Here is a 22,587-nt window from a genome sequence, read left to right on the forward strand (position 1 = left end):
TCCAGTATTATTAGCATTACCAGATGTAGAAAAAAGTGAACTGAAATTTCACACTTCTCCCTTTCACTTCCACGTGATTTCTGCATAGCCCTTATCAGTAATGCACACTGGATGGTAGGTTAGATTTTTAGCAATAACTTGCTCTATCGAAATCTAAACTTCCCATTATTTGAACATTGAATCTTAGAATGAAAAATATACACCGTGATGACTGGTTTCACTAAATTCATGAACCCAAACCTCAAAGGAGTACTCCAACTGCCACACGACGCTTCTCTGCTTCTCTGGTACATCCATTCTCTCAACTGTCAAAACTACAAGTAATGCACCGTCTCTTCTTTCCATAAACTTCTAACAACTTTCCCTCCCATTCTCTATCTGATGCCTTTGCCTCCTATTTTATTTAGAAACACTCAGACAGAAACTTTCCATCTTTACCCATCACACTCTGCACCAAATCTGTACCGTAAATAAAAGGCAAACCACTCATTAGTGGTCTATTCCCCATCGCCTCTCGCCTTCAAAGACAATTCTTTTGCAAGTATACTCTCACTAGAATCTCTCTTTTGTAGTGGAAAAAATACACCTTTTCTTTGACCCTCTTTCTATTTCCATGGTAGAATCTACTAGTTGCCTCCTAAATACTGATTTCTCCTTTCTCTCTCAAGTGGAGCAGTCCCCATTTTTAGTGAGCACATTGCAATCCAGCTAAAAGACGCTTTCAGCTTTCTTAGCAGTGGGTGTAGTCATGTGACTGTCTAAATTCTGGTCAATAATATATGCAGAGGTGAGTAGGATGCTAGGAAGTCTCTTTATATATATATATTTTTTGCGGTACGCGGGCCTCTCACTGTTGTGGCCTCTCCTGTTGCAGAGCACAGGCTCCAGATGCACAGGCTCAGCGGCCATGGCTCACAGGCCCAGCCGCTCCTTGGCATGTGGGATCTTCCCAGACCGGCACGAACCCGTGTCCCCTGCATCAGCAGGCGGACTCTCAACCACTGTGCCACCAGGGAAGCCCTGGGAAGTCTCTTTAAATGGAAGAGGTCAGTCCTTCTGCCTCCTCTCCATCTACACCTGGAACGTGGATAGGAAACCACCTTTCTTTTTTTGAATTATCAAAATTTGTGAACCATCTTTTTTTTTTTAATTAAAAAAATATATGATTTTACCTTTTGACCCCCCCCTTCACCCACTTCTCCCACCCCCTACCCCTGACAACCACCAATCTGTTCTCCATACCTATGAACTTAGTTTTTCTGGTTTGGGTTTTTTTTTAGATTCCATGTATACGAAAGATTATATGGTATTTGCCTTTCTCTGACTTATTTCACGTAACACAATGCCCTTGAGGTCTAATCATGTTATCGCAAATGGCAAGATTTCATTCTTCTTCTTTTAATGGCTGAATAATATTCCACTGTGTATATCTATCTATCTATCTATCCATCCATCCATCCACCCACCCACCCACCACATCTTCTTTACCCATTCATCTATCCATGGACTCTTAGGTTGCTTCCATATCTTGGCTATTGTAAATAATGCTGTAATGAACATGGGAGTGCAGATACATTTTCAATCTAGTATTTTTGTTTGCTTTGGATAAAAACTCAGAGAGAGTACTGCTGGATTGTATGGTAATTCTACTTTTAATTTTCTGAGGAATCTCCAACACTGTTTTCCATAGTGGCTGAACCAATTTACATTCCCAACGACAGTGCACAAGGGTTCCCTTTTCTCCACATCCTCACCAAACCTGTTATTTCTTGTCTTTTTGCTTTCCTTTGCTGTGCAGAAACTTTTTAGTTTGATGTAGTCCTACTTGTTTATTTTTGCTTTTATTGCCTTACTTTTGTTATCAGATTCAGAAAATCATTGCCAAGACCTATGTCAAGGAGCTTACCACCTATGTTTTCTTCTAGGAGTTGGATGGTTTCAGGTCTTATGTTCAAGTCTAATCCATTTTGAGTTAATTTTGTGTATAGTGTAAGACAGTGGTCCCATTTCATTCTTTTCCATGTGGCTGTCCAGTTTTCCCAACATGATTTATTGAAGAGACTGTCCTTTTCCTATTGTATATTCTTGGCTTTGCTGTAAATTAACTGATGATATATACATGGGTTTATTTCTGGGCTCTCTATTCTGTTTCATTGATCTATGTGTCTGTCTTTAATGCCAATACCATACTGTTTTAATTGCTATAGCTTTGTATGTAACAGAGTTTAAAAACAGAGAGGGTGATGACTCCAGCTTTGTTCTTTTTCGTCAGGATTGCTTTGGCTATTCAGGGTCTTTTGCAGTTCCATACAAATTTTAAGACTGTTTATTCTGTGAAAAATACCATTGTAATTTTGATAGGGATTGCACTGAATTTGTAAATTGCTATGGGTAGTATGGACATAATATTAATTCTTCTGATCCATGAGCATGGAATATCTTTTCATTTATTTGTGTCTTCTTCAATTACTTTCCTTAATGTCTGATAGTTTTCAGTATACAACCTTGGTTAAATTTATTCCTTTCTGATACAATTATAAATGGGATTTTCTTAATTTCTCTTTCTGATAGTTTGTTTTTAGTGTACAGAAACACAACGGATTTTGAGTACTGATTTTGTAACCTGCAACATTACTAAATTTGTTTATTAGTTCTACCAGTTTTTTGATGGAGTCTTCAGGGTTTTCCAAATAATACCATGTCCTCTACAAATAGTGATAGTTTTACTTCTTCCTTTCCAGTTTGGATGCCTTTTATTTATTTTTCTTGCCTAAATGCTCTTTCTAGGACTTCCAATATTTCTGAATGAAAGTGGCAATAATGGGCGTCCTTATCTTGTGCCTGATCTTAGAGGAAAAGCTTTTAGCTTTTCTCCACTGAATATGATATTAGTTGCAGGCCCATCACATATGGCTGTTATTATGTTGAAGTATGTTCCCTCTATACCCATTTTGTTGAGAATTTTTATCATAAATGAATGTTAAATTTTGTCAAATGTTTTTTCTGTATCTATTGAAATGATCATATGCTTTTTATCCTTCATTTTGTTAATGTGGTGTATGTATATCACATGGCCTGATTTGTGGTTGTTGAACCAGCTTTGCATCCCTGGAATATATCCAGGGATTTATTCTTTCAAAGACACCAGTTTGCCAGATCCCATTCTCTACTTTCATCTCATTCAGTCTGTTGGCAGCATTAGACACATGATGCCTCACTCATTCTTGAAACACTCTTTGAATTTCTGGAAACCCAGCAGAGCCTGATTTTCTTCTTACCTCACTGGTCACTCCTTCCCTGACTATGGTGTTTTCTCCCTGCTTTCCTGACTTCTACATTTTTTTAAATGCTCCAACACTCTTCTCTGAACTCTACTCGCTCCTTTGTGATTATTTTAGACCTATGGTTTTAAACACCATTTATATTCTGATGACACTCTGATCTCCAAATTCATATACCTAAACTAGATGTTTGACATCTCCACTTAGATGTTTAAAAGACACCTCAAAATTTACTTGGCCAAAACAAAACTCTCCCCACATCTCCTGAACTATAGTTCTTCCCATCTTAGTACATACTCACCACCATCCACTTGGTTGCTCAAAGCAAAAACCATGAAGTCATCCTGGTCTCCCCTCTCCCTCTCACCCCACCCCCATGCATCAGCAAGTCCTGCTGTCTGTGCCTCCACAGTACATCCATCACTTCTCTCCATCTCCCTTGCTACCACCCTGGTGCAAGCCAACATCTCTCTCATCAGAGCCCTGCCATGGCCTGTGTGTTCTCCTTCTATTTCTTCAAAGTCTATTTTCTAAGCAGCAGCCAAAGTAATCTTTTCAAAGTGCAGATCTGATTGTGTCTCTTCCCTGCATCTTAGAACGAAATTTAAGCTCCACGTGGCCTCCAAGGTTTTAGGTGACCTAATTGGCCTCCTCTCTGATTTCATCTCCTGCCACTCTTGCCTCAAGTGCTGTGCTTCAGCCACACTGGATTTTTCCTTTTTTCCTATTTTCTGAACACCCTAAGCTCTGGACTGCTTTTTAAAAATACCAGCTGTGGCCTCTATCTAAATGCTCTTTCCCAGTATTTTCTCACTACCAGCCCCTTCTCTTCCACATTCAGAGAACCACCTAAGCTAAGGCAGCTGCTCCCTCATCACTTGCTCTCATCACATCACTCTCATTTTTTTTTCTTCATAGGGAATTATGTTGTTCATTAAATTTTTAAACCATTAGTTTTCCTCATACTGGAAACTACAGGAGAACAGGACCTTGTGGATCTTGCTTACTGCTCGATTCCCAGGGTCTGAAACAGTGACTAGCAAACAGTCGGTGCTCTATAAATTATTTGCTGAATGAATAAAGACAACATAAAAATGAAGTCATTTGTTTAACCATTATTCCAGTGTCTTAATTACAGACCTGAGAAATATCTCACCACCATATGCTGTTCACTTAGTAACAGGGACTGCACTGCTCCTGAGGTAGACAACTCTATCCCTCAACAACTAGGATTATTCAAAACCCCTTATTCCTTTCTTAAGCTGTTGCTTCCGTTCATCTGTGGAGGCCTCTATGATCAAGTAGAGTACATTTCTCGTGTTTTAGACAGGACAGTTCTTCAAATATCCGAAGGTGGTGATTGTACCTTCTCAGAGTTAACAGTCCCAGTCTCCTTAACGGCTCTTCACAAGGCTGTTAAAAACAAGAGTTTCGGGTCTTATCATCACCCTCCCATGTACTCCAAGACTGCCCCAAACCACGATGTAGTCACACACTTGGCTATCGAGTATGCCATGAATATGCAACTGTGGTCCAATCTACCTCACATCATCTGGCTGGTCTCATGAACTGATCCCTTTCTGAGAGAGTGTGACCTGACTGAAGTTAACGCTTCCTTCCTTCCAGTTCAAGCTCACACACCATCTCCAATCTGTGTATCTTTCACACCATTAAGTGCACAAGGCTTCTGTAATCTCCATGCACTACAGTCATTCCTCATCTTCTTCCCAGAATTCCTGACACCGTTTAGCTTCCCCAACACAGGATACCTGCCCTATCCTACAGAAAAAGACCTCCTGGCCTCCTTTCTTGGATAAAGGTCCTGATTTTCCACACGTGCTAATTAAAATTATAATTTTCACACAAGTAGCCTGAGGCAGACTAGCACTATTTCTAATCAGCAGCAAGGGAGCCACAAAAAGGAGAGGCCCTTTTGGCTACCATGGGAACGATCTGAAGCAGGAAGAGCAAGGTGGAGCCAGCCAACGCTGGTGCCCCAGGACAAACTGGAACAATCCTTGACGTACCAATCCTATAGACCCTACTGGGGACAAAGTGATACCTCTACGCTACCCCCCTCCTTGCTCCTCCAAGGACAGCCAAAGAAAACAGGAGCTGCCCCAAATCAGGATAAGGGTTATCCTACACTGCTGTGCAGGTCAGCACTTTCTTAGAACTATCTATAATCTAGTTTTACTCCCTCTGCCTCCAAAACACACTGATATCTCATTTCAGTCATTCAGGCAGAGTAATAATTGTTGGGAAGTTAATGATTAAAGAAACACAGTTGGTCATCTGAAAACATTTCAGATGTTCCACAGTGTGTTTAGCATTCTGGTAAAGAGAGTAGCCTTAATGAAGTAGGCTGAAGAATAAAACTATACATATTAACACACTCTGAAAGAGTTCAGGCATGCCCAGAGGGCCAAAATACTGATCTCAAAATGACCAGAATAATCTAGGTATATGATTAGCTGTGATTCAGAAAGAAAAACTAAAACACTCTATAGGTTCAAATCTGCTTTTTTTTTAATTTCTTACATATATTCTGAGGAGTACTGATAGTGCTTGACAGTGCTTCCCAGTGCCAAACCTATGAGATTTCATCAAATCTCATTTATCTCATCTAGAACCTGATAGTTGTAATGCAAACCTAAGTATCTATCCTTTTAAATCTTTCTTTCATTAATGAACGTTTATCAGGTGCCTGACACTCTACACAAAAATGCAGTTACGTGTTACCTCTTCTACTCCTTATCTTTACTCTAAAGAGGTCTAGCCTTTTAAAATCTGCTCTTGGAGGAACACTAATTGTCCTTTTTTGAATCTCCACCAAGTTTCAATGAAGAATTGAAAACAAACAATGAAAATTTAAAAATTCAACTCACAACATTGTGTGATCTTCTGGATGTTGGAAGAGATAAGCTGGGCCAGCTGGGCGGGGTCACCACCAATTCCTGGAGTGTAAGACATAGTTGATTTGCTTGTTCGCTAATTTCATCAGCTGTTGGTGGGCTGTGCAGTTTTCTAAGCAGTCACCTAAATAACATAAAAGAAAAGTCACATAATTGCATTTTTAAGGTTACTGGCTTACACTTCCAAATTGTCGATCTGGGAGGTTACAAGTACAAATTTGAGGATCCTACTAGGGTTGAAATCTAGCTCACACAAACACACTGTATGAGGATGTGTTCCTCTTTCTTATTTATGTACTCTCTTAGGGGTGCTCTTCCATCTACATACACAAATACACCTACACACAAATGAGTCTCACATCCATGTCTCCGAGTCACACTCTTAACTCTCTTTAGTGTCTATATGCCTTTGAAGCTATAGGAACTTGCCAACTGCCTTTTTAGCTGCCAGTGGAACTGGCAACAGGAAACCTCTACTTTGGGGAAGACACTTAGCATTTGGGCCTGCTGCCAGGATCCAAATGAGATACTGCACATCCAGGGACCAAGAACTTTCCCACTCTATACAGAAGAAAGGTAAAGATCCACTCTTGCATCTACAGGACTAGCATCAACAGATCAGATCCCTTGCATCAGGACCACACAATCACACGATTAGCTGAGGCCTGCTCTCTCCCCCAAAGAGGGACTATAATCAGTCCTGTTGTTTGCCACTTAGTATTGTAGCATTTCCCTCAACCCTCAAAACTCAAACAAGTCTGGTCTAAGCCTTCTCCTGTTTTCTTTTATGGTTTCCTTTTCCACCCTTTAGAGAATCAACCAATCAGCTACAAACTACCAGTTTTCCTCATCCCTTTACCCAAGCGCCTAAACTTGAGAAAGTTCCTGCTGGTGAGATAACTAAGCTTCATTCATCCAAAGAGCTGCCACTGTTGGGCTGGTTGGCATTTCCTTAGAGAAGGGGTGCAATGGTGATTCCCTCAGCTCAGTGCTGAGCGAAGAATGAAAAGAAATTGTGAATGATGGAAGAGAAAGAAAAATTCAACAAGATTAACTATAGCTAACTTATTATTTCCTAAGCATTGTGTTTAGGACTTTCACATGTATTTTCTTAGTTGATTCTTCCACCAAGCTTATGAGGTAGGTACAACAATAATTATGATTTTCCAAATGAAGAAACTGAGGCATAATGAGAATAAGCAACATGTTTAATGTAAGAAAAGAGCTAAAATTTGAAATTAAATCTTAGAGTCTATGTTTTGAAAACACAAAACAATATTGTTGCTTCCCTGTATAACAAAATTAAGGGAAGGTGAGCCCACTCAATTTAGAAAAACCAAATTTATCACCTTTCTGCACACCCTGTATGAAGTTTTGCTAAACCCACAAGGAAAATGAGGAATTAGGCTTGGGAGAACTACATGCATGGATCAAGGTAACACTGCCAAATAGCTTACACCTCCTCCTCTCTTATTCTGCTAAGTGATATCTAGAAGACAACAGTGGTTGGCTCTCCTGATGATGAGATATGAGAAATAAAGGATCCAAATAACTGACTGTACTTTAAAATATATGTATATAAACAGATAGATAGACAGCTAACTATAAACTGACTTAACAGTGTACGATCTTTGCACACAGGCTACATCAACCAAGTTATTCTGATGTCTGCTTTCCACATCAGTCTCCAGCACCTAGCCCAGAGCTAAGATGCACTAAAGTACTTTTGCTGTATACTTTTGAAAGCCCATTCAGAATTCCTAGTTTTATTGCTCAGAATAACAGTAACTCATTATCTATACCTGCACTATCAAGTGTTCAGATATCACATGTGTGGCCATTGGCTGGGATAGCTCACGTATGGAACACTTCCATCACAGCAGAAAGTTCTATTGAACAGTGCTCACCAAAAATCTCAATAATTAGCTTGCTATGAGGATATATAAACACTATAAAGAGAAAAATGGGAAGAGAGGATCAGGTGCAATACTCATACTGAGAATCTTCTCAAGCTGTTTCTAAAGAGCACAGATAAAAGAACAAAGGGAATTTTAAAAAGAAATCGTGAGTGTCAAACATTACTCCTAGTTACTACTAGACACAGTATAGAATCCTTAAGATTCCCATTAACATAAATCTCATGCTCTATAAATCCTGTGTGGATAAGGCAACAGAAATAGTCAGTTTCACTTTCTTAATGGTGAGCATCAGCATAAAGCACAGGACTTCCCTCCAACCTGTGCTCCAAAATGATAAGTTCCCAGAAGGGCAGGTTTTTTGTTTTGATTTTTTTTTTGGTCTATTTTGTGGACTGCTCTACTCTCAGTATCTGGATATACAACAGGTGCTTAATAAATATTTGTAGAATGAATAAATGTACCTATTTCCTAAGAACACACACCCAGTCTGAGGGTAAATATTACCATTTCTAAGACAGTGAACTCCAGGGCCTTCTTTCAGATCCAGGTGTCCCAGGCTTATCGCTGCCTTGGACTATTGCTTGGTGCCATTTCCTCTCCCTGAAGGGCTCTTCCCATGATCTCCATGTGACTTGCTCCTCTTCCCCAGCAAAGTCTCATCATGTGCTAGAAAAGCATTCCATTTTCACTTTGATTTGAAGTGAGAAGTCACCACTCTGTCACTCTGCTGATCTAACCTATGGCATCAGAGTACTAATCACCACTTAAAATGATCTAGTTAGTATATCATTTATTATCTAGCCCTACCTCTGGAACATAAACATGAGAGCGACAAGGCTATCTTCTTTTTTTAAAAATTTTATCTTTTTTTTATACAGCAGGTTCTTATTAGTTATCTATTTTATACATATTAGTGTATATATGTCAATCCCAATCTCCCAATTCATCCCACCACCACCCTCACCACCCCTGCTTTCCCCCTTGGTGTCCATACATTTGTTCTCTACATCTGTGTCTCTATTTCTGCCTTGCAAACCAGTTCATCTGTACCATTTTTCTAGATTCCACATATATGTGTTAATATACGATATGTTTATCTCTTTCTGACTTCACTCTGTATGACAGTCTCTAGGTCCATCCATGTCTCTACAAATAACCCAATTTCATTCCTTTTTATGACTGAGTAATATTCCACTGTATATATGCACCACATCTTCTTTATCCATTCGTCTGTCAATGGGCATTTAGGTTGCTTCCATGACCTGGCTATTGTAAATAGTGCTGCAGTGAACATTGGGGTGCATGTGTCTTTTGAATTATGGTTTTCTCTGGATATATGCCCAGTAGTGGGATTGCTGGGTCATATGATAATTCTATTTTTAGTTTTTTAAGGAACCTCCATACTGTTCTACATAGTGACTGTATCAATTTACATTCCCACCAACAGTGCAAGAGGGTTCCCTTTTCTCTACACCCTCTCCAGCATTTGTTGTTTGTAGATTTTCTGATGATGCCCATTCTAACTGGTGTGAGGTGATACCTCACTGTAGTTTTGATTTGCATTTCTCTAATAATTAGTGATGTTGAGCAGCTTTCCATGTGCCTCTTGGCCATCTGTATGACTTCTTTGGAGAAAGGTCTATTTAGGTCTTCTGCCCATTTTTTGATTGGGTTGTTTTTTTTAATATTGAGCTTCAAAAGCTGTTTATATACTTTGGAGATTAATCTAAGGCTATCTTCTTGTAGAATCCACAGTGCCAGGGACATAGAAGATGTTCCACGAATGTGAGGGTGATCACTCTCCTAACAGACATGAGCATTCTCTACATAAACTACATTAACTGCATTCATTAACTCAGCTCCTCCATCCATTAAACTATTATACTACTTGGGTTTAGTCCACAATACCGAGAATTATTTTTCACTCTTTCACACACACTAAACTTTCAAATTAAATAGAATTATGGCAAATCTTATTCAGACTTACTGCAGGTGTTTTATACAATTTCTCACCCAGCAGCACCTGGCTAAAGTTTGAGATCATAACCAAAATTAAGATTGGCTTTGAGATCGGGAGCAGCAGAAGTAAAATATCTTGAGAAAAATGTAGATGTTAATGAGTTCACATGGTATCATATTAACTCTGAGACTAGAGCATAATTCTTAACGAGTCACAAGTCTGAGACAACCTTCTCAAAGTGGCCTGCAAAGCAGAGGCCTGTCCACATCACAAGACACAGCTGAACACTGCTATCAGTCTCTGACCTGGGGGGATGATCAGGCCAACCCCAGAAGAAACGTCCACCTCCAATATTACTAAACAACACAGCATTTCATAATCATTTCCTTTTCTTCCAGATCCCGAGCAAGCTTTAAATTATATATAATTATGATCAGAATATGTTGATCTGAATTAAACAAAAATTAATGTATGTCTATAAGAACCAAGCAAATGTAAGAAACTTGAGAGTAAAAACATATATAGCATTTGACGGGAAAGGCATTTTTGTTTTCTTTTTGTCTGAATTTAAAGAAAGTAACAACCTAAAAAACAAGAGGGGTGGGCTGAGGTGGGGTGGAGAGGCATCTTGGAATATTTTATGTAGCTGTAAAGGGCTTAATGCAAACCAACTAAGGACAGGTACTTTAAAGATCAAAGAAAGGTAGTGTGTCAAAGTCTCCAGGCCAAATAGAAAACCAACTACGATGAGCCTCTGAATAAACGTATACGGTTCCTCTACTATAGAAATATGTATCTTCAGTTCTTCTATATTCGGGAGGAGAACTTTAAAGCGCGTTTTCTAAATCCGGGCATTAAAAAGAGGAAGAGGTCAATTCGTGTCCAGCCTGAGGCAGAAGCTGTTCTCCTGAGCTGGGCCGGAGTGCCTCGGGCTCCAGCCCCGCCCCGGAGCGCTCAGCCCGCTGGTGCGCCTGACGAGCGCGGCCGGGGCGGCCGGGGGACGCGGCGAGGCTGCGGCGCAGCCGGCGCAGGGCGGGCCGGGCTGACTGGGCCGGCGGCACCAGCCGGACCGCACCGCGCACCCGCGCCGGCCTGGGGGGCGTGGGGAGGAGCGCGCTCCCGGCGCTGGGGCAGCACCGGCCCTCCGACTCCTGAAAGCCTGCCGCGAAGCGCAGGGCGGCGGCCACCTGACAACGCGCGCAAACAAGGTGGCGCGGCAGCCACGGGGACACGCGCTCTCGGGGCGCCCAGCCAGGGACACCCCCTCCAGAGGCTCCTCTTACCCCGACCTCCTCGGCTTCCTTCTCCTTCTTTGGCCCTGGCCACCCAAGGGCCCCAGAGCCGCCAGCTACGAGCCTCAGCTGATGGGTGGAGGCGCTGGAACGCCCACTGCGCATGCTCTCAATCCCTCCCTGGGAAGGAGGCGGGGATAACCCTCCTCTTATTGGTCAGCGGGGTTGAGTGACAGCGGCCCTTCCCCGCCTCCTCTGGTTCTAAGCTAAGGAATAGGGGTTCCAGCAAAACTGCAAGGGAGGTATTTTTTGAGGCCTGACGTGTAGATGGTGAACGCCTTATCCTGCGTGTAAAAAACAAGAGGAGGGAATGGAGAGCAGCTGTTTTCTTCATCAGGTGATGCCGGCCTCCCTAGACTCATGTCTTCAGCCCGCCCCATTAACTCACGCCTGTCTTGTTTCCTAACCCTTAACCTCAGTAGAACATATTCGCAAGTCCATTAAAAAATGTGAACGCAGATACGCAGTTCTAGCAGGAACAATGCGTGGAGTCATTTCCGTGTGCTCACTTCGTAACCAAGTTTTCGTAGCACATTCAAGTCATTCTAAGCATCCTTGAAGGGCAGGAAGTAGTTTCAACAGGATTTGAAAAGAGCAAAGAATGTTCTCATGATAAATATTCAAACATAAAGTAATTGTTAGATAAAAAGCATCAGTTGCTTCAGGTGAGAGAAATACCAAATTAATTAATTAGGCCTTTGTCTGTATTAAGGCAATAATATTTTCTGAAAGGATCATCAGGACATCAAAAGTCCAGATGGACTAAGGTGGAAAAAAAACCTAAAACCAGAATTTTTTGAATTGGTACCACACGAGCAAATTCTAGTTTGTTTGGAATTATACATACATATGTGCATAAGTGAGTGCAGTCAACCAACGATAAGAAACATAAGAGGATCTCTGTTTATTTTTCATTTTTCTACTTTTAAGAGAGAAATGGGAACAAGAAAAATTTTCTGTTTCTCATTTTTTCCAGAAGAAAACTGTGGTATAAGTGTGTTGGTATAAGTGTGGTAATAAGCAGCAACTTATACTCTGCCTCTGTGAAGAGGGGGCAAGAGAGAGATGGGCAGGCTGGCCAAACAGAAGGCACACACCCCATCGAGAGGGGCAGCATGATTCAGCTAGAGCCGATTGTAGACTTTTAGGAATATTGGCCAGTGGGATCAAGTTATCTGTTTTGTCAAGATACAGTGTAAATTCTAATTTTTATGTGAAAAATCTTTTTTTCAGTATTCATAAGTTTTTATAAAACATTCTGTGATCAAATAAAATATGTATATCAGCCTTTGTAATAGATGATAGTTTCATCCATAGAGTATTAAAGCTGGAGAAAGCCTACCAGAAAAGCTACCTCTAATTCCTCATTTCACAGATGAAAAAATCTGAAACCCAAAGAAATGTCATCAAAATCACACAAATAATTATGAGAAGCACAGATCCCGATGACCTAATTCAGAATCTTGATTTCTTCCTACCATATAATTCACTCAGCATGTGTTCATTGGGAATCTGCCATGTGCCAGGGACTGCGACAGGCACTGCAGATATCAAGATGAGTAGGATACAGTATTTTCCCTCAGGTTGCTCAAAGAGTGAGATCCTTCCCAGAACACTGCAAGAGATGCTGTGATAAAGATTTGTACACAGCACAGAGGGAGCCCAGAGATGAGGACGACTTACTGTGGGGTCAGGGACCGTTCCAAAAGGGAAGTGTTAATAGAATCCTGAAAAATGTGTGAGACTTCACTGGGAAGACAAGATGGGAAAGGACATTCCAGCCAAAAGGAAGAACACATAAAACTTCATAAAATCACAGGCAAGTTCAAACTCTCAGGGATCTCTTCTAATTTTCATTAGACTAAAGCAGAGTGGGTGGAATGGAGGGGCATGAGACTAGAAAGTCAAGTGGAGTTTATATAATGAAAAGCCTGTATATCATGTTAAATGAATATCTAATAGGAGTTAAACTATGAAAGCAAAAGTGTGATGTCCTCATAATTCCATGCTCTGAAGAAACCTTTGGAGAATGGGCAAAAATAAAGGGAAATAAAAGTGAGAGAGAGTTTTGACCACTTAGGAGGCCGTTGCAATGGTAGCATCCCCCAATTAAGAATTTCTCCAATATCAGAGATATTGAAGGACTGTAGTAAGGCAAATACATTGGAGAAGAGGAGGTGAGGACTGCTTTGAGAAATATTTAAGAAGACTTGGAAATCAATTAGATATAGAGAATGAAAGAGATGACTCCTCTTTTTAAGACACAAAACTGAGCATGATGTAGCTGAGATCTAAGATTGCTGATAAAGCAATTGCAGTTTGAGGATGGAGGTGGTGAAATGAGGGAGCAAAGTGACAGCAAGTTTAGCTTGGGACGTGTTGTTGTGTTGAAGATTCTGGGGAAGAGAGACTCAGAGATGTCCAGTGTCCTACAGGTACTTGAGAATGTGAGCTGGAGTTCCGGATAGAGTTCTGGTTGGAGCTACGGGAAGAGATGAGCTCACTAACCCTAAGGATGGGATGTTGTGGACTTTCTATGTTTAAGGGAGGGCAGAGGAAGAAAAACCATGAAGAGGAGTAATCAGAGAGATAGGAAGTAGACCAGGAAAACGTGTAGTAGAGAATGAAGGAAAACATTTCAAAAAAGAGGGAATGGTCTATGATAGCACATGTCACAGAAAGTTCAAGTAAATTAAGAACTGAAAGTTGTGCATTGGAGTTAGAAATTAGGAAGTGGTTGGTAAATTTAGGAAGAGACATGTCAGTCATTTAAGGAACTATCATGCAAAGAATTTACATTTACGTAGTGTCTGCTGCGCTTTCCAAACATCCTATCATGTTTGATAGAACCCTGGACTGTGAGAGGGGACATCACGAAGCACTGTTGAAGAACTGGAGGCTTGGTGGTCTCTTCAGGTCACCCTGCTAGTTACTGACTGAATGAGGACCAAAGCTCAGTTGTGTGAATCCTCCTCCTGGGCTCCTTCCGATTTCTCATGTTTCAAAATATGAGTGGATTTCTTCCAGGTCTTTTGAAAACTAGGAATAAGATTTCACTCCTTTGTATCCTTTGTATTCAAGTGAAAAAAATAGGTATAGTTTAGGTAGCCCTGAAAAATTTAGAGATACAGAGGATAAATGAATTCCAGAAGAGTTCCTGATATTTATGGTATCCCACCTGAGCATCAGCCTGCTTCTTAGTGAAACTTAGCCAGGTGCCTTGAACACAGCAGGGATCAAAAATTCTGCCAATGTAACAGGTGATCATTTCACTTCTCCCCAAACAAATCCTTTATACTTGCAAGAATTCCCTATGTCTGAAGACTTGTGATTTGGATTTTTCAGAGCTAGTAATTTTGGGGATTTGGGTCTTCTTGGAAAGAATTCGAAAGGCAATCAGAAGTAAGTCTTTGACCGGGAATTGTTATCTGCATACTTGTATCCTTATTAATATAAATACAACCTAAATAACCTCTGCCATGTAGGCTAGGGAACTCTTCACTGCTGTATCTCCAGTGTTTGGAATAGCAATTCTAGCAAATAGGAGACAATTGCTTGTTCACATTATAGCCCCTGAACTAAAATATTTTTTAAAAGGCCCACCATGTGATCTTGTGGGACAGCCAGAGAAGTAAAAGACACAAAAAGGAACATACAAAAAGACAAGGAATTTAATGATAAATGAGAGGTACAAGTGTACCTGTGAAAGTTTGTTTTTGATTATAATGTAGGGGAAAACCAAAGCTGTTTTAAGAAATCTGTGCTAGATTAAAAGGCACTTTAGGAACTTCCCTGGTGGTCCAGTGGTTTAGACTCCACGCTTCCACTGCAGGGGGCCACGGGTTTGATCCCTGGTCAGGGAACTAAGATCCCACGTGCTAAGATGCCACATATTGAGCAGCATGACACCACCCCCCAAAAAAAAGTCAGCTTAAATTAATGTCTAATAAACTAGAGTTTGTTCCATTGTGCTTTGTTTTTAAGCTCCTCTCATTTCCCTCTGCAGTCTGCTTGTTTTCTAAGACCACTCTGCCCCTAGTTATATGCCAAGCACAGAGCAGATTTTGCTCTCACATTTAAACATAGAGCTAATAGGAATCCCACAGAAATCTTACCTGGGCCATCATAGCATGACGATTGGTATGTTCATCTCTAATTTTACCTCCTACATATTATCATGTGTGCCCTCTTCTCTCTGTGTCCCAGTCCACTACAATACCTTCCTCATTGGCATCTGTACCTCCAGTTCTACTCAACGTCATTATCCTCAAAGCCACCACTGGGTATTTGAAGCGCAAATCTGAAAACATCACTCCAGGCTTCATGCCATCACCGTGATTGCCACATGCCCCCAAATGTACTTCTTAAAAATAAAAGTGCTGGGGCTGGTCAGGGGTGAAAGTTTGTGTAGATTAGGGGGAGGAATCATAGAAGGGCATCTATGGAGAAATGTCTGGAAATCTTATTATGATGCCTTCCTGAAGATTTGAGGTGCATGTTTATAAATTAAATGCTCTGAGAAGTGGTTCGGTAAAGAAACAAGTATAACTTTCTTTAAACCAGTATTTTCTGAATGTATTTGACCATAGAACTTTTTTTATACTTAATGGCTGTAGAGGTCTACATGGTATCTATTATGGAAAACATTGCTCTCAAAATCAAATCCAAGCCCCTTATCATGGCATATAAATAAGGTGATCATACATCCAGTTTGCCCAGGACAGCCCCAGTTTAGGCTGGTTTTTCCAACCTTCTGTCTCTGAGCACTCCCTTTCCTTCTCAAAAGTGTCCCAATTCAGATGATATATTATATGGTCACCTTATATAAAAGGACCTATGTGATCTGAATTCTGCCTTTCCCTGCACCAAAATTTATGCTTTGGAATATGCTAGCTTAAAGAACTTCTCCATCTCTTTCTGCTCCCACTTCCTTCCCACCAGCTCTCCAAACCCACACCAGGGGTTCCCTTATTTCTGCGCTTTGCTCTATCAGTTGCCTTTAACTAGAATGTGCTTTCTTCCTCCTCGTTTTTAAAGTAAATTCCATTTTAGAATAATTGTAGACTTACAGAAGAGTTGCAAAAATAGTACAGAGTTCCCATATACACCTCACACAGATTCTCCCAGTGTTAACGTCTTACATAACCATGATGCATTTGTCAAAGCTAAAAAATTAACATTGGCATAGTACTTTCAATTAAACTAATGAATTGGATTTCCCTAGTTTTCCACTGATGTCCATTTTCTATTCCAAGATCCAATCCCACATTGTATTTACATAACATGTTTCCTTTGTCTCCTCCAATCTGTGACAGTTTTCTGTCTTTCCTTTTTTGTCATGAACTTGACACTTTAAGAGTACTGGTTAGGCATTTTGTTAGAAAGTCCCTCAATTCAGGTTTGTCTGATGTTTTCACGATTAGACTGAGTTACAGATTTTTGAAAAGAATACCAGGGAGGTGAAGTGTTCTCAACATATCATTTCAGAGGATACATGATATCAGAATGATATGTCTTTTGGTGATATTAATCTCCACACCTTGGTTAAGGTGATGTCTTTGAGTTACTATTTTTCCATTTCTATGCTATACCCATTAGAAGAAAATCACAAAGTCCAGTCCACAATCAAGAGGAGGAAAATTGAGTTCTACCTCCAGAAGGGAGGAATATTAAAAATTTATGAACATATGTTGAAACTACCACAAGAACTAATAAATATTTGGACAGAGATCCTTTGAGGCTAAACCATCAGAGGCCACAGTTATTATTATGTAAAGAAAAAATTTTCAAGTGGATAGTTATGGAAAGTACCTCTCACATCAGGTGCTTGATAATAAGAAAAATTCTCAGGCTCCACCCTACCTAGTTTCTTAGGTAGAAACTAAGAAACTGCTGTGATTGCTTTTCTCAACTTCATGTACATAACTAATTTTTTTTTGTAATTTTGCCTTCCTTTTCTAAAGAAAGATCCTGACCGTGAATGTTTCATCTAGCTCTTTACACATTTTTTTGTTTGTTTATTTGGTTTTTTTTTTTTTTTTTTTGCGGTACACGGGCCTCTCACTGTTGTGGCCTCTCCCATTGTGGAGCACAGGCTCCAGACACACAGGCTCAGCGACCACGGCTCACAGGCCCAGCTGCTCCGCGGCATGTGGGATCTTCCTGGACCGGGGCATGAACCCGTGTCCCCTGCATCGGCAGGTGGACTCTCAACCACTGCGCAACCAGGGAAGCCCCTCGGAGTCTCTTTGACTGGAGAACTTTCTACAATAAATACCATCAACCTGGCTCTCCCAGGGTCCTTCTGTCACTCCCTCCTTGTCCCCCTGAATACTCCTCCTCTCTCTTTCCAGAGTTCTTATCTCAGAGTGCTATAATTGTTTACTTGGCCTCTCCCAAACTAGACTATGAACAGGCTAGGGGTTGTGGCTTTTATCTGCACTCTTAGCACCTGGCATGGACGCCTGGCTCTAGAAGGATCTTAGCAAGTATGACTGGAATGGATGGGCTTGATTTTCCTGACCGAGTTTAGAGCACTTTCCTTTCTAACAGTGCTACTTCTCCTGCGGCAGTGTTTCTCAAAAAGTGTTCTGTGGAATGGCAGAATCATTTGGGGTGCTTGATTTGAAAAGCACATTTCACCTCAGTCCTAGAGATTGGAACTTCTGGGTGCAGGGCCTGGAAATCTTAAGCTCCTCATGGGATTCTAATGAAGACAAGTTCAAAAACCTTTCTTTGACTTATTTGTATGGAGGGGTAGCTTGGAAGGGAGAAAGTGGATAGTCCCTAACTGGCGTGCTTTCAAAGGGTTCGGCCTGGGCCTCATTTTGGGGAGGTGGTAGGGTGGTGACTCATTTTTGAACAGACAATTCCCTTCTGGGCTTTGACTTAATTATCTTTTGTTTGGTCAGCCCAATATTGCTCAGAGTGACCGCTAAGGGGCAGCAAGGTACAGGGGGAAAATGAGAGGGTCATTAAAACAATGGAGACCTTTGAAATAGGTCAGTAAGAAAGACCTGCCTAGAAATAATGAGTTAAGATGCCCCAATCCCCTTCATACTTTTACTTACTATTTTAGGAATTTAATTTTCAAGCGTCATAATTTATATTGTGTTAAGTAAATGGTTACTCGATTTTGGATAAAATTCCCTCAAAACCAGGAAAATAGTGTTTAGAAACACAGTTTTTCTTAAAACCAAAGAGACTATCCCAAATGAAGATATGTTCTAACACTGATAAGAAGTGGAAATTTTTTAAATAGTTGTAAAAAAAAGTATTATATCATTTGAACTATGTGATGGAGCATATTGTATCCTAAGATTTTGATCAAGAAAGAATACTGGAAATTTCAGAACCATTATTATACCTAACTTGTTCCATGCATTATAAAACAAATCTAGCACCTTGGACAATTTTATTCATAGTCTGGAATTGTAAAGTCATTAATAACTCACATGTGATCTGAGAAAAGCAATTTTATCGTGTTATAGTGGCACTTACTAGATGCCTGACACACAGTGGATCTGTAATGAAGAATCGTTCCCTCAACATTGTTAGTTCCCTGGGTGACTGATTATGATATATGATGATGGCCCCAAATAACTCCCTCTAGTCTTTTGAGTTCTACACAGATTTATCCATTAGTCTACTGGAAGTTCCCAACTTAATTGCCCTTAAACATCTCAGCTTCATCATGTCCCAACTAGAAATCCTCTCCCCTCTCCACACCCTACCCACACTTTCTCCTCCACCTGGTGTCTCAGCCTGAAAGCAAGGAATCATCCTGGAATCCTCATTGTTCCTCATTCACAACATTGAATCCATTTGTAGGTTGTTCTATGCAGAAATTTAACTCACTAGAAAGATTTAGGGTAGATCCCCAAACCTACAGAAAGGCAGAAGAACCATAATTTGGACATGCTTGAAGGACATGGGTTGGCAGGGAACTTGTGGGAAAACACAGTCTTTCTGGCCTGGAGATCCAAGGTAACTGTGGTGATTGGGAAGAGTATGGGACTCTCAGAAAGAAAAGAGCCAGATTGGAGGATCCCTAAATTCTGTCCACCTACAGCTCTGGTTGACGCCTGAATGACACATGTGCCAAGCAGATTAAAACAGGTTAGATAAAGACAACGGGTCTGAAATAAGAGGAGATACCCCCCAGGAAACAGAGTCTACTAAAACCAAAGAGGTAATACTCACCAGAGAAAATAACTCAGAGGGTTAAAACCAAAAATAAATGGAGACCAGCCTTGAAAATTCCCCGAGCAGACAAAACCAGTTTAATCATACAAACAAAGCTTAATTTAGCTTAATTTGCAGCACTAACTTGACCTGGGTCTTTCTTCCTTATGCCTCTAAGAAATCACAAGCAAGCAAAACTTGAACTATTTCCAAAATTCATATGAAGTAACCACTAACCAATTCCCCATCATTTAAGAAAATTCTAATACTATAACCAATCACTGTGAAGAATTAAGTCACTGCCTTCTGGATAGATAAGCTTTGAAACCATATACTCCTGAGCCTTATTCCAAGTTTTGGTTTGAGTGCTCCTGGCTCACAAACTGTCTTTTGATGTGGACACAATAAACTTTTATTAATCACTACTTTCGTGATTTGTTGTTGCTTTTATTGATACTCCTGCTATTTCTGAACGTTTGAGAAGAGGCTCCAAAAGTTAATATTCACAATGTCTAGAATACAACCCAAAATTATCCAACATACAAAAAACTAGGAAAATGGGACACATTCTTAAGAAAGAAGAAAATCAGTTGAGACCAACCCTGAGATGACAAACATGAACTAGGAGATAAGGAGGTCAAGGCAGTTGTTATAACTACCCTCAATGAAGTAAAACAAAATATGCTACCCATGAATGAAACATGGGAAATCTCAGCAGAGAACTGAAAGCAATAAGACACCAAATGAAAATTCTAGAAATGACAAAAATATAGTATTTGAAATAAAAGATTGCTGGAGGGGTTTAGCCAAAGGGAAGTTACAGGGAAAATAGTAGTGAAGTTGGAGATAGTTCATGAGATATTATCCAATATTAAGAAGAGAGAGGGAAAAAAAGATTGGAAAAAAGAATGTGGCCTCAGAGAATTGTTAGATAATATCCAGTGGTTTAACATAGTGTAACTGCAGCCCTAGAAAGACAGGAGTAAGATTGCTGTCAGGAGCAGAAACAAGTATGTGAAAAAATAACAGCCAAATATTTCTCCCCATGCCACTTTAGGATTTCTGAATTTCTAAAACTTGAGGTTCTGAATAATTAAGTACTACTCTTTGAGTATGAGTTTTTCTAAACCTGAGGTCTGGGTTTTCCCCCCACAGCCCCACCGAGGACTGTGTCCTTAATTACCCCGCTATTCTGCCTTAATCATAGGTGCTCACTAAATTAAAAAATAAACTTTGAAAAGCAAAACAAAATAATCAATACTATTTTAGGGCAAGAAGTCCAGTTTTGCTAGACAAAATAACCTAAATAAAGCTTGTATGGTGAAAAAGCTCTCAAAATTAAAGTGCCGTGATAGGTCTTCTTTGTTTTGTCCCTTTAGCATAGGCCTAATCTGCCCAATACAGTTGCAACTAGCCACATGTGGCTATTTTAACTTAAATTTGTTAAAATTAAATTGAATTAAAAATCAGTGAGAAACCCCATTTCAAGTGTTCAATAACCACATGTGAACAGTGGCTGTCATATTGGACAGTGCAGATTATAGAATGCTTCTTTCATCACAGAAAGTTTTATTGGATAGCTAGCTCTGGGCTAGACTATATGTGATTCAACTCAATTAACTAACAAGAGCATTGAATCAACAAGGACATGAAACCTTGTTTCCTCTGATCTAAAGCTTCAAAACTTGTCCAAGAATATTTTAGGGAATCATTAAGACTCTTAAGCAAATGTTAAAAATCTAAGGTAACAATATGGACCTGATACTTGGCATATATTTTCTTTGGCATCCCTCCTCTTAGGGACTCACTGTGTTCCTGTGTTGTCCTCTGACTGCTTTATGTTTCAGGGCCACCCAACAAACACTTCTTTTCTGAACCTTCTGTTGTACAATGAACATGTCCAGTTTCTCAGTCTCTATGCTAGGCAAGAATGGATTGTCTATGGATATAATGTGATACTAGATATGAAAAATATTCTACTACATTGCCCTTCACAGTAAAATACACTTTCCAGAGAGCTCTTAAAGATGATGCTTTGCTAAGAATTTCCAGTGTCATGGAAAGACAAAAAGAGTTTAAAGGAGCTATTTATCACATCTTGCCAAGGAGGACTGGTGGTATTACTGTGTCTGTGCTCTTCCTAATTAATCATTTATATCTGTAGAAAATAGTTCTGTTGCATTGGTTAAACTCTATTTCAAAATGCTTTATCTAGACTCTCATCAAAATTCCCCTCCCCTCCCACCAGATTTAGCATCCATTGACGATTCACTCTGAATCAATATTATTGTGATGGTTCCAAAATTATGATGCTCCAACTCCAGTACCCCCTCCATATGTATCAGTTGCACTTGGTATTCTACTATAATAAAGAGCCCTTCTTTATCTACCTACTGATCTATCTATCTATCTACAATCATCTCTCTCTCTTTCTTTTTCTCTTTAATTAATATGGTGTCACAGTTTCTCATTTTTTTCTAATAGTTTATAATTTGTTTTTACTCTCCCTAATTATTTTAGCACTCAAATTGTCCCATATTTGGCCAGTGGGAACCCACTCATGCTGTAACAGCGTCCTTATGAAAGTGCTCCAACATTTAAAAAAAAGTGTCTGATATAAAAATATATTCCAGTTTCATCCTGTACTCTCCCCGTCCCATGGCTTGGATGAATCATTTCTTTGAGAAGCTCTAGTTCCTTTTATGGGTGTAAAATATTAAGCACCAAGATGTGGGTCTTAGGAGTGCTCATCTCTCCTCAAGTGTCTGCTTCTAGGGAAGGGTAAGATTTGAGACACTCTGTAAGACTGAAGCCTGCTATTTTAGGGCCCAAGTGGAAAGACCTGAGGAAGGGGTCTCTCTCCTTTTGCACAACAGCAGCATTACCAGTGAAGTGGGGAGCCTAAAGCTTGGGGAGATAAGCAGCCTTTACATAGACACTCAGACTCTAAGGCAGGATACCATCTATGGTGGCAGTGTGAAATTTCTTTAGCCAGCTCTAGAATAAGACAAGAGATGTGGTGGACTTTATCTGGAG

At 40.2% G+C, this 22,587-nt stretch overlaps 1 protein-coding gene across 1 annotated transcript in view; it reads right to left on the reverse strand.

Moving 5' to 3' along the window:
- Positions 1 to 11,454, reverse strand: part of STX7 (syntaxin 7) — a 46,543-nt gene extending 35,089 nt beyond the window's left edge. Inside the window, exons 1-2 of the mRNA XM_081251473.1 lie at positions 11,359 to 11,454; positions 6,170 to 6,320 (exon numbers count right to left, since the gene is read on the reverse strand). Of these exons, the coding sequence (XP_081107599.1) occupies positions 6,170 to 6,254 (85 nt within the window). The 5' untranslated portion in view covers positions 6,255 to 6,320; positions 11,359 to 11,454. The remainder of the gene's footprint in view (positions 1 to 6,169; positions 6,321 to 11,358) is intronic.
- Between the last annotated feature and the right edge of the window lie 11,133 nt (positions 11,455 to 22,587).

This window comes from Mesoplodon bidens, assembly GCF_964165515.1.
Source record: "Mesoplodon bidens genome assembly, chromosome: 12".
Classification (NCBI taxonomy): domain Eukaryota; kingdom Metazoa; phylum Chordata; class Mammalia; order Artiodactyla; family Ziphiidae; genus Mesoplodon; species Mesoplodon bidens.